The 13,307-nt window shown below is 41.4% G+C and overlaps 1 protein-coding gene across 4 annotated transcripts in view; it reads right to left on the minus strand.

Moving 5' to 3' along the window:
• vps4a (vacuolar protein sorting 4 homolog A) overlaps window positions 1–13,307 on the minus strand; it is a 123,495-nt gene that overhangs the window by 64,517 nt on the left and 45,671 nt on the right. For all 4 annotated transcript variants that reach the window (XM_088377796.1, XM_088377797.1, XM_088377794.1 and 1 more), the window contains 2 exons: window positions 6,789–6,870; window positions 5,070–5,289 (listed from right to left, as the gene is read on the minus strand). In XM_088377796.1, coding sequence (XP_088233922.1) covers window positions 5,070–5,289; window positions 6,789–6,870 — 302 coding nt within the window. The remainder of the gene's footprint in view (window positions 1–5,069; window positions 5,290–6,788; window positions 6,871–13,307) is intronic.

Below are 13,307 nucleotides of genomic sequence, written 5' to 3' on the forward strand. Positions count from 1 at the left end.
ACTTTTAGTCCGAAAAATACGGTACATTTCAAAAATCAGAAGCCATTCATTTACAAATGTGATTGCACTTTAGTTCACATATTTAAATGTTCAGATATTAAGATGTGATACAGTTTTTGCATGATTTGAATGAGGCAAAATAACTTTTTCTCTCGAATATATTGTTATCATTTGTTTCAGATGTAATCATTTTCTGTATAAAAATTAAATTTGGTGTTCAAAACGTTTTTTTTCAAACTTGAGTCTTGAAAAAGAGGGGGTCGTCTTATATTCGGGCCAATACGGTAATTAAGCAATCCCTTTGTGTGAAACTTTGGCCAATTTTCTAGACATTTGGCACACAAACAGAAAAACAGAGACCATTTTTTTTACTTTCTGCCTATAATAATTCAGCATTTTATTGTTATTTTTTATATGTTATTGTCTTTTGCAGCATAGTATATTTATGTGATAATTGTTTTATGTTCATTTTTGGTTTGTATATTTTTAATGCTGCCTCTTGACCTGGTCACCTTTGTAGATGAGATCTACAGTGATCCATCGCTGCTTCGTCTATTGCGGCCTCGGTGCATTGCGGGTTTTTATCAAACCAAATATTGTGGATAAATTCAGTGCATCACGGCTTTTTGCGGCGTCCCTTGGAGCCTGGGGCTTTGTCTGCCCATATGACTTTACAGTACAGCACACGATGTGCCGGTAGAGGGTCGAGACCAATGGGAAGATGATGAACTGTATCCTTGCTGCTGATTAGCTTAGAGCTGTAGGAGCAGTTCTAAGCATGCTCAGCCTCCCGCAGTCGCAATACGTATCCACTCTTCCACTTCGTTCGCGTCAGCATAATCAGCACCATCTCTGATTTGCACATTGTTTTGTCACCGAAGAGGCATGACAACCAACTGCAACATGGGCTCACACAGTCTAAAGGAGACTAGGAGGGGTGTAATGCCGGCACAGCAGGAATGCGGCGAGGTAAGATGACGAGCCGGTCAGCGCGTGCGAGCCGTGTGTCATCGAAGCAGACGGGCATAGCAAGCTCGTGGTCGGGTCACATCTGAGTCGAACCAAACAGAGTCCAGAGCAGATCATACAAACAGAATCAGGTGACAGGCTTGCGGGGTTTAAATACATGCCCTAATCAGCCGGTAACAAGGGCACAGGTGGCTGTGATCAGCACTGATCATTGCGTGCAGCTCTGCATTGGATATGCGCCGGCCAGCACAGCGAGAGCAGAGCGGACCCGTGATATGTTAATACGTTAAAATGTTTAAAAAGTGTTTAAAAATATGTTTTTAAAATTTAAAAAGTCTTTTGCGAATGGCATCGGGCATCAGCGCGCGCAGCTCTGCATTGGATATGAGCTGATCGGCGGGGGTGCGTCAGCCGGCCAGCACAGTGAGAGCAGAGCGGGCCTGTGACATGTTTGTACTTTAAAATGTTTAAAAAGTGTTAAAAAATACAGTAATGCCTCGCTACATCGCGGTTAGATTATTGTGGCTTCAGTACCTTGCTGATTTTTTTCTCAAATAAACAAAAAAATACATCACAAATTCTAAATAAAGCTTCTAAATAGAGGAATTATGGCCCGAAAGTTGCTCACACGCCAGCAGAAGGAAGGGAGTGTCCACACAATTGCAGTACGTACACTTTTACCTTTTTATAAAACAAAGTTGTAATAAGAGTTCTAAAAACATATTTACAGTATGTATACTTTAGTTACATATACATGTCACACAACCACACAGACGCACACACGCACGCACGCACGCACGCACGCACGCACGCACGCACGCACGCACGCACGCACGCACGCACGCACGCACGCACACACACACACACACACACACACACACACACACACACACACCATATTTATACATGATTTTCTGTATGTCATTTATACTACATAATATAGTCTTTACATGTTTGAAACTATTATTTAGCGTTCTAATGATAACACATGCACTTACATGGTTTAGTATACACTTATTGATACACAAACAATGTACCGCATTTTCAGCATATAAGGCGCACTGGACTATAAGGCACACCTTCAATAAATGGCCCATTTTAAAACTTTGTCCATATATAAGGCGCACCGGACTATAAGGCGCACCATTAATGCAATCACAACATAATAACTTGAAATAGTGAAAACAATAACAATATATAATGTTAATATCACACAACACACAAAATAAACATGTAAAGCTTACTTTAATAAGTACAAAACAAAACAGTCAGATAGATCAGTGAACTTTAAAAGTTAAAGATTAAAATAACAAATTAACAATTTTATGAAAGTTGAATGACTTTTTTATTAGATGTGTTAAGTTTGTTTTATTGTTATTGTTGTATGAATAAGAAGGGTGATATTGGTGTTTGTGACTGCAGTAAACAGGCCAGGTTACATCATGTCAGATTTTTAATCCAAATCAAATCATTCTCCATTTTATCTTTTTTATTTCAACTTCAGACGCAACAAATCACTTTATAATCACAAAATAATGATCCATAGTCTTTTTGATTCATGATTCATAATCTCCAGTGGGCCACTTATGATTGATTTTATGACGCAATGCTTCGGGCCAGTTTAAATTTAGACTGGAATTTGGTCCATATATAAGGTACACCTGACTATAAGGCTTTTGAGAAAATTTGAGGTTTTTAGGTGCGCCTTATAGTCCGGAAAGTACGGTATGTATGTTAAAAAAAGGTGACACTACATATCGCAGGTGGTCTTGGAACCAATTATCTGCGACAAACGAGGGATTACTGTACAATAAAGTGTTTAAAAATAAAATTTTAATTAAAAAAATTAAAAACCCTTGTGCGGATGCCATCGGGCATCAGCGCGTGCAAATCTGCATTTGATATACGCTGGTCGGCGGGTGTGCGTCAGTCGGCCAGCACAGCGAGGGCAGAGCGGACCCGTGACATGATTATACTTAAACATTTTTAAAAAGTGTTTACAAATACGATAGTGTTTAAAATTACAATAAAGTGTTTAAAAATAAAATTGAAAAAGTCTTGTGCGGATGCCATTGCGCTGGTACGCTGGGGCGCGTCAGTCGGCCAGCATGCGCAGCAAAGTGGAACTGTGACACGTTTATGGTTTTTCTGTGATTCTTTGAATATTAGTGAAGCCCAAAAGAATGTTTCTAAAAGTCAGTTTAACTTAAAATGTTTAAATAGTGTTTACAAATACAATAACGTGTTTAAAAATAAAATTATAAAAGTTTTGTGCAGATATAGTAAAAATATTGACTCTACATCATGGATTTTCACCATGAAAATCATTGGTCTTGGAAACAATTATCAGCAATAAACAAGGGATCACTGTAATCTAATCAATCCTTTATGTGGTTAGGCAGTTTAAATAACAAAACACATTAATTCTAATTTCTACATCTCTTCTCATTTATTTTGTAAGGTTAAGCTTCTAAACTATCTTCTTTTGATCAGAATCTATAAACAGGAATTGGTCTGCCTTTCTGCCTTCTTCAATCATAGGATACAAATCTCTTTTGTTCAGATTCTGTAATTTGGGAGAAGAGTATTTAACACTTCACTCATCATTGTTCTCCAATTCTCCACACCCCTATATCTAGTTTGCATGGTCGTGGTCAGTAGGAGTAGATAAAAGCAGGGCTGTGGACTCGGTCGGATTTTTGCACCGAGTCCGAGTCCGGCCTCTTGACCACCGAGTCCGAGTCCGTGTCCGAGTCCGGCTGTCCATTTTTTCTGTTAATTCATGTGACTGCTTAGTCTTTATTCAAGGCTAATTTAGATCAGAATCAAAATAATGATATAAGCTGGGTGACATAATCATCCTTGACATTGGTACATAATGTAAACATTAGCCTAAGTGCAACTCAACATGGCAGCATTGATCGTAAGCAGAGCTGTGGACAGTATTCCTACGCGCATTCTCAGCAGCATGATGAAAATAAAATTGAACGTATTTTTTTTTTTATTGTCGGACTCGGTGGACTCGGTCAAAATCAGCACCGAGTCCGAGTCCGGCAAAAATGACCGAGTCCGACTGAGTCCGAGTCCCCGAGTCCGAGTCCACAGCCCTGGATAAAAGGCTTGCCACATTCTTGTTTACAGAGAGTGGGTGAATCAGAACAAACTCTCAGACTCGCAGAGTCAGACGATAGGTGTCGCAAGGCTTAACCTTATTACAGGTTTCACTTTTCACTGCCAAAATATCAATGACTTGTTACCATGCACTTACTTCATTTGGACAGCTTTACTGGTTGCCCCATTGTTTCAGTGCTTGGCGACTCACTGTCTTCATTCACAAACTCAAACTTTCACATGAACCTCACTCTTTCCAGGACGTCATACTTACTAGGATAGGATTCTTTAACCTTTTGGACAATTTTTCCCTCCTTTGAGACTCAAACCCAAGCTTTTCATTTAGTGCTATTTAATAACAAAACTGCACTCACGGCTTGTGTTCGCTCCTCATCTCGTCAGGCGCTGTTATTTTAGGATGCCTTCAATCTACGACCCCGGGGAGGAAGCCAACGCAACTGGCCACAGGAAAGTGGACTTCTTTCTACAGATCCAGTATGGCTGTGCACAGTCTTCAGTTGCTGTCAGTCCCCCCCCCCCCCCAGAAAAATTGGCACCTGGCTCGAAGGACCAATTTAATGACAGGGTCATCCTATTAAGTTACAATTAAATATACACCAATCAGATATAGAAACTGAAGAAGATGACACCCAGAGCAAGTAAGAAGGGAAAATGGTAGCCTTCAGTGCCCCTAAGGTCTTCCAAAGTTCAACTTCCCCTTTGCTCCTTTTTATTACATTCAAACTGGAAAGAGCCAGTTGGTTATAAGTCTCACAATACCTTTGCACATTTAAGTCATCAAAGTAATACTTTCATGTGCAAGACTGGCAATAGGATAGACTTTCTACTTTGACCTTTATGATCAAAATTATGCAATTCTGCTGACTTTCTTTTTAATCAAAATTATTGACACATTATTTCCTTAAATTGGTCCTTACCAATCAGTGACTAGTTTTTGTTGAGTATAAGGTGGGTTATTCTGGTCTCACCTTTTTAAAGTGTGTTGCAGACTGGACCTTCCTCACAGGTTGCATCAGTGCATCCCGTACGATGATGCTGATGTCAGCACCGGAGTAGCCGTCTGTTTTATGAGCAAGCTGCCGCAAGTCAGCCTCGCTCAGGCTGTGAGGCGTGTTGCCGAGGTGTAGGCGAAACATCTGAGCCCGGGCTGGCTCCTCCGGCAGAGCGATGTAGATGCGCTTTTCAAATCTGTTCAACATAGACAAGTTCATCTCAATCATTGCTGCTAACGGAGGACTGCTTGAACAGATTTTCACCCATGTTTGACAAAATACAAAAATGTGCAACAATGATAGTTTAAAAAAACGAGCCTTTCAGAGCACAACTTCAAGGAACCATATCTGGAAACATATTGGCTATAGAGTGCCAAACTTGTCCAAGTAATATTTAATGTTTTCAGGAAAACAAAACAAAGCAAACAAACAAAAAACGCAATACAAATTCAACAAAGATGAGTCTAAATGCCTCAATTTAAACTTCGACCAGGTGTCGCTAGTTATATCGTCTTTACCTCAGCAACGCCAGATGCAAAGCACTGCATGGTGTTTGTAGACAGGATATCATATTAAGATATGCAAGAGTTGGAAATGGAAACTCATTTGTGTTAAACTGCACGGATGCTAAACTTAGCATAGGTTGTGGGCAACATATTGCTAGCAGATTCAATGCGTGAGTGTGTTGTGAATTCCTGTGGGAAAACATATACAACAAAAAGAAATAAAAGGCCAATGTAATAGACGTCCATGGTTCCAGCTCATGAGCTCACTCAGGGCTGCCGACATATGCTCTTAATGCTTAATGCTTTTGAGGCACAGCAGGTGAGCGTGAAAGTCACAACTGATTCTTAAATTGTAGGATATACAATTTTATTATTATGTTTTATTGTATTTTTTAAAATGTATTTATTTATAAAATAAGTCCTCGTGTCTACTGTGGGCTATAAGAGCAGCTAAACGGCCACGAGAAGCACTTGACTTGTAGGTAGGTCGGGAGGGAGGGAGAGAGGGAGGTAGGTCGGTCGCATTTTATGATCTTATTTTTAACAGCTTCCACCTGTATCAAAACTAGCTTGAGTTAAATAATTAGTATTTAGTTGGCCACTTGATTGCAATGTTGAAACTCTTTTTTAAGTTGACTTAACTTGAATACAATACATATAGTGTGGAGTCTGCACATGCCACAGAGTGCATTCTAACTGGCAATAGTGGGATGTATTACATTAAAAGATATATTACAGTAAAAACAAAACTTTTACTTTAGCCATCGTAGGGCAGTGGTATTTGGATGACCCAAGTCGTAAACGTGTGCGTACATTCCTGTGCTCGCGCAATCCCCATCTCTTTGCAATCATAGCATAAAACTTTAATTTAAAATAATGCATTTTTGTTTTGACCAATTTTTGTGATCAACACTAATGTTAGTTAACTAACAGAAATCAGATCAACAGTGCGGTTTTCAAAGAATACAATATTATGCAAAAACGAGACCAGCAAAAACAATAAAATTGGTTCCTATGTTAGCAATATTCTTATTTTCTGCACAGTGGAGAGAAAAAGGCAATGATTTGTGGGCTTTCACTGGCCACCTTTATGTAAAAAAAAAAAAAATGTCATGGCTCAATCAAACTCCATGGAATCAATTACAGAAAAAGACAACTTTTTTTTAACAGCATTACAGTGACATCTGACCTTCGGCGGATGGCAGCATCAAGAACCCAGGGAATATTGGTGGCTCCTAACACCAAAATGCCATCATTGTTGTTTCCAACACCTAGGCAAATCACAAAGGTAATAAAAAAAGCCAAAATGAGGTTCAGATTATCTTTAACAGTTGAAAGACAAATAAAATTAATTATTTGGAATTATCTGGATTTCTATACAATTTGATTCAGAAAATGTGATCTGAGGTAAAAAGAAACAGCGATGTCATATTGTCCCTGCAATGCTTGCGTTTCCCCGTTAGGTGGTGCACTGACTACTGGTCGACCTGTGAGGGAGGCAGGGAGGGAAGGATGGATTGGATGTCAAATGCAATGACACTGACTGCACTGTGTCTTAGTGCCATAGGGGTAGTTAATACTTGCTCAATGGACCGTTTTGATGTTTTGCTAAAAATCCCGCAATCTTAGGCAGCAGACCATACTGGATGTCAACTCCGCATATCCTGGTCAATTGGATTAATCTACGCCACAACATGATTTTAGCCACAACATGATTTTAGCTGACTAAGTAATGAAGAAGTACAGTACTTTCTGCACTGTAAGGTGCATTGGATTATAAGGTGCATCTTCATTGAATTTGTTATTTTAGAATTTTTTTCATATACAGTCAAACCTCGGTTTTCGAACGTCCCGGTTCTCGAACAAATCGGAATTCAAACAAAAAATTCAAGATTTTTTGCTTCGGTTGTCGAACAAAATTCGGAGGTCGAACCTCGCGAGATGAGCCGAAAGGACCCGAGAAAACCCGATCGCCCAGCCCGGATGCAAACTGACTTCATTCATTATTGTATTTTTGTTACTTTGAGGATTGTATTGACAATCATGCCTCCAAAGAAAGCGAGTGGGAGCAGCAGAGCCATCCTAAAACACAAAGACGCTCTTACAGCAATGCGACAGTGAGCGCCCGGCGCGCTGCGGTTGCACGATCGGACCAAATTAAGGTCCCTGTGCACTGAGGTCCACTTAAATTTTGGAACGTACATAAGGATTTTAAAAATATTTTCTAAATTTCAGCGCCGGCTCTGTCACAATAATGCGACCAGCGCGGTGCAGTTGCGCAGCCGTCGGCGCGCTACCGTTTCGCGTTTGGCGGTGCGCTGCAGTTGCGCAATCGGACAAAAATGCGCAAATGAAAAAAGGCTTAAAAAGGGCATTTTTTTTTGTCTTTAAATGGTTTCATTTTTTTTTCATGATTTGTAATGGGAGAAATAGATTCGGAATTCGAACGATTCACTTCTCGAACCGCCTTCTGGAACGGATTGTGGTTGAAAACAGAGGTTTGACCGTATAGGGTGCACCGGATTAAAGGCACGTAGAATAGAAGCTACTGCATCAAACTGGGGTTGACTAGGGTTCCGTTTTGTATCCACTACATGAAGTTGTGCTAAAGGGAATGTCAACCCAGTCAATGAGGTACAAAAAAAGTCCAACTCCCATTCTGTATGATAGTGATACAGTTTGGCTTCTTAGTTGGTCCAGCAACCACACTAATTTTTGATGGTCATAAACTTTCTTTAGTTTAAAAGAAAAAAGCAAGTGCGTGCATTGATGCGTAATGCGTTGATTAGCTTGTTAGGTTTGGCACCGGGTTTGTGTATGCGCAGCCAAACTGCTGCGGTGAGGGGGTGTGGTCACTGTCCATTGTGCATGTGCGGTTCACTGTGATTGCCTCCCGACAGGCTTACCTGCATGTCAATCAAGCGATGGGATGGATTCTAGCCTATAGAATATACCGTAATTTTCGGACTTTAAGTCACGTTTTTTTCATAGTTTGGGTGGGGGGAGCGACTTATATGTGAAATTATTCACAAATTTATACTTGATCATTAACACATTACTTACTACTATAGTTGATAACTTCACATGTTATTTTCACTTTATGAGGGCGCACTATGGCTGTGGAATAATTGGAGCCTCACTGACAACGAGTTCCATTCACCGACTTCCGGAGTCTGGAGATTTAATGATTTTTAGTGACACAGATGGTTCGATAAACTACTTATTTATGTTATAGTTATGTGATATATAGTTTATTTAGAGTAGCAGCATGTATCTTGTTAGACTTCAGTTTCCGATTGTCTAGCGAGGCCGTGAAGGCAGCAGAGGGGGAGATGGGAAGAGCGATCCAGGGCGCTTGCTTCGAGCACACACTCATGTTGAGCTCGTTTTGTGAAATAAAGAATCGGTTACCAAACCCACGTCTTGCCTGGTACTTTGGTAACGCTACAATATAGTTATGTAGTATATAACTATATTGTACTACCCGGGAGTCCGCGCCGCAATCGGCAGCATACGGGAGTTCACACCGCAATTGGCGGCATTCGGGGAGTCCGTGCCGCAATCGACAGCAATCTGGGAGTCCGTGCCGCGATGGGCGGAATTCCGGGAGTCTGCGCCGCAATCAGCGGCATTCCGGGAGTCCGTGCCGCAATCAGTGGCATACGGAGTTTCCCATCCGCAATTGGCGGCATACGGGGAGTCGGTGCCGCAATCGATGGCATTCGGGAAGTCCCTGCTGCAATCGGCAGCATTCGGGGAGTCCGCGCCGCAATTGGCGGCATTCGGGGAGTCTGCACCAAAATCGGCAGTATTTAGGGGGTCCGCGTCGCAATTGGTGATATTTGGGGAGTCCGCGCCGCAATCGGCAGCATACGGGGAGTCCCAGCCTTAATCGACGGCATTCGGGGAGTCCGCGTGCAAACGGCTGCATTCGGGGCGTCCGTGCCGCAATCGGCGGCATACGGGGAGTCCCAGCCGCAATCGACAGCATACGTGGAGTCCCAGCCACAATCGGCGGCATTCAGGGAGTCCCCGCCGCAATCGGCGGCATACGGGGAGTCCCGGCCGCAATCGGCGGCATGACAGAACTTTATTTATTTCACAGCGGGGAAATTTACCCATCACAGCAGCGTACAAGAGTGCAAAAATACAAGAGACAAGTGCCAAATGTAAAAATTAATAAATAACAGACAAGGACAAGTGCCACTAGTAGCGGTAGAGACGAAACACAATTTTATCAGGCGCCACACATATTGTAGAGTCTGACAGCAGTGGGAATGAAGGACCTGCGGAAAATGTCCTTCCTACATCGTGGGTGTAATAGTCTGCTGCTAAAGGAGCTTCTCAGCACAATGTCATGGAGGGGGTGAGAGGTGTTGTCCATGATGGATTTCAGCTTAATTAACGTCCTCCACTCACCCACAACCTCAATGGAGACCAGGGGACAGCCCAGGACAGAGCTCGCTCTCCTAACCATCTTATTTAGTCTACCCCTGTCCCAGTCCGTACTGCCCTCACCCCAGCAGAACACAGCGTAGTGGATGGATGAGGCCACCACAAAGTCATAGAAGGTCCTGAGGAGAGCCCTGCAGACACCGAAGGACCTCAGTCTCCTCAGCAGGTGGAGGCGACTCTGGCCCTTCTTGTACAGGGCGAGGGTGTGATCAGTCCAGTCCAGTTTGTTGTTTAGGCAAACACCCAGGAATTTGTAGTTCTCCACTACCTCAATGTCCGATCCCTGGATGTTCACCGGAGTGAAGTGGGGTGCTGTCCTTCGGAAGCTCACAATCATCTCCTTCGTCTTGCTGGTGTTCAGCTGAAGTCAGTTGAGCTCACACCAGCTGACAAAGTCCTTGATGACCGTCCTGTATTCTAGATCGTTCCCCTCAGAAACATATCCAACAATGGCCGTGTCGTCGGAGAACTTCTGGATGTGGCAGTGTGGGGTGTCGTAGGTAAAGTCTGAAGTGTACAGGGTGAAAAGGAAAAGAGAGCGCCGTACCCTGGGGACTGACTATAATATATATACGTAGATCTGTGGAATAATTGGAGCCACAACTAACGACGAGGCTGACGTCAGCGGTGCACGTAGTTCCGGAGTCAACAGCTGTGTGTGTCTTTTCCGATGGATTTAAAAATATGGAGTGACACGGACGGTTTGATAAAATTGTTGTTTATATTATTGTTATTCGGTATATAGTTTATATATTGTTATATGGGCGTGTGGAATAATTTGAACCACAACTGATGACGACGAGTCCGACGTCAGCGGCGCGCCACACACGCGGCGTTCACAGAAAGGACGAAGCATTCGATCGATGGATTTATTGATTTTGAGTGACACAGATGGTTTGATAAACGTGTTCATTATGTTATAGTTATTTGAATAACTGTTAATGTTACGTCAGGCCCGTTCTCAGCTCCACGTTTGTGTTTATGTCACGTTAGCATACTGTATCGTTTAGCCTGTTGTTGCTGGTTCATATCTGTTCTTGGTGTTGGATTTTGTCGAATTAATTTCCCCCAAAATGCGATTTATACTCTGGTGTGACATATGTTTTTTTTTTTCACTTTATTGTGCATTTTATGGCTGATGCGACTTGTACTCCGGAGCGACTTTCAGTCCGAAATATACAGCATATTAATTTTTTTAAATGTCATGCGATCGACCAGGAGTCGCTTACTTCGGTGACGCCCCTGACCACGGTTGACGTAATACTGAAAGCAATGCGACCTTGTAATTTACTCGTCGTACTGAAACGTGCTGAAACATTTCGGCAGAGTGCTGTGTACAACCAGTATGGATCAACAAATTTATAAATTGTTTGATATTTATAAGGCGCTATACATTATAAGGCACACTGTTAGGGTTGATAGATTAGTTTCATCCTATGCTTATGTTGGAATGTAACCTGTAATAATTAACCAAACTTGTCCTGTCTTGACAAAGTAGTAGAACAAAGTGCTAAGATCCTTTGAACTGACTGACCAGCTGCAGAGGAAGCAATCTAAGTTGTTCTGTTTACACAACATCGTAAAACACCCCTGCGATGCTTTGACCAGCGGCCATATGTTCACCCGCATCCCGACCACTCTCACCCCCACCCAGCTTTCTCTCAATAAAAACTCTCTAGCAAGAATCCAAAGTTAGACTTTGTTCGATCATCGCTGTATGCACAGTGACAAACGAGCTCTCCACTTGCAAGTGTTCAAAAGGCACACTGTCTCCCGTGTGGTTCTTGCAAAATAAGTTGGAGTGAGCACCACTCTAACACGCACTGTTTTTTTTTTTTTTGGGGGGTAAATTATAAGCTTTTAAGTACGCCCTATAGCAAACCTGGGCAAATTACGGCCCGCGGGGCACATCCGGCCCTTTGTGCGTCCCTGTCCGGCCCGCATGAGGCCAATCGTAATTAAAAAAAAAAAAAAGTTTCGTGCGTACAATACAACTGTTTCGCTTTTATTTTGAAAGGCGTCGCACTTCCGTGTAGCGTACGTGTATGTGAGCTGTCCGTGAAGGTGAACAGTGCGAAGTAATGCTGCCCGAGAAACGTGTGCTGACCCTCAGAAAAGAAAAGTTGACAAGCAGCGCTGTGTTTTCAACAAGACATGGACTGCCAAGTATTTCTTTACAGAAATAAAAGGTAAAGCCATTTTAGCCATTGTTGATTACATGATTTAATATTTTCCATACTGCTTGTGTTGCTTTTATATTCTGCTCTAATGATGCATGATAATGATCCCTGTTGCTTGTTATAATTACCTATTTATTTTATAGCTCTTCTATTGTATTTCAGATTTTACTCAGAATTTTATTTAATTTTATTTAGTGCTGCATATTTTAATATGTTTTATGTAAAATGTTTCTCTTTTTACATGCGTTCTTCATCTTTTTCATGATCCACGCTTATTGAAATTTGTATACTTCCAAGAGATAGAATGGAAAATGTTTGTTGTATATTGGTTGACTCAAAAGCATCATACACAATATTTGGGTCTTTATTTGAATAGACCTCGGACAAGTATTGATTTTCCCGGTCCAACTTCAAACCAGCAATATGTCATTTTGTCCTTATACATATTTCTGGTATGCAAGTTTTTAGCATTGTTTTTTTTTTAAATCAAATAAAAAAAATGCAAAGAACAAAGTGGTGTATTCACATGTTAAGAAGTCCACTTTCTACTTTATGCTCGATCTTATTTATAAATATGCTACCTGTGGCTGTATCAACTGTTATTCTATTGGGTTTCATAATTACAGGTTAAAAACTGTTACTAAACATTGTATATATAAAATCTGTTGTTTTCTGATGTCTACTTGGATTCAACAAATCAACATTTAAATCACATTACCGTATTTTTGGGACTATAAGTTGCTCTTGAGTACAAGTTGCACCAGCCATAAAATGCATAATAAAGAAGAAAAAAAAAAACACAAGTCATTTTTGGGAGAACTTTATTTGATAAAATTCAACACCAAGAAGAGACATGAACAGGCAACAACAGGCTAAATGATATGGTATGCTAACTCTACATAAACACAAACGTGGAGCTGAGAATGTGCCTGACGTAACATTAACAGTTATTCAAATAACTATAACATAACACGTTTAACAAACCATCTGTGTCACTCCAAATCATTAAATCCATTTAATCCAGTGCAACTGACTTACGGCGTGTCGCAAAGTGAAGGCAAGGGAGGGAGCCC

This window comes from Syngnathus floridae, chromosome 6 (genome assembly GCF_059516105.1).
Source record: "Syngnathus floridae isolate MCC-2025c chromosome 6, RoL_Sflo_1.0, whole genome shotgun sequence".
NCBI lineage: Eukaryota > Metazoa > Chordata > Actinopteri > Syngnathiformes > Syngnathidae > Syngnathus > Syngnathus floridae.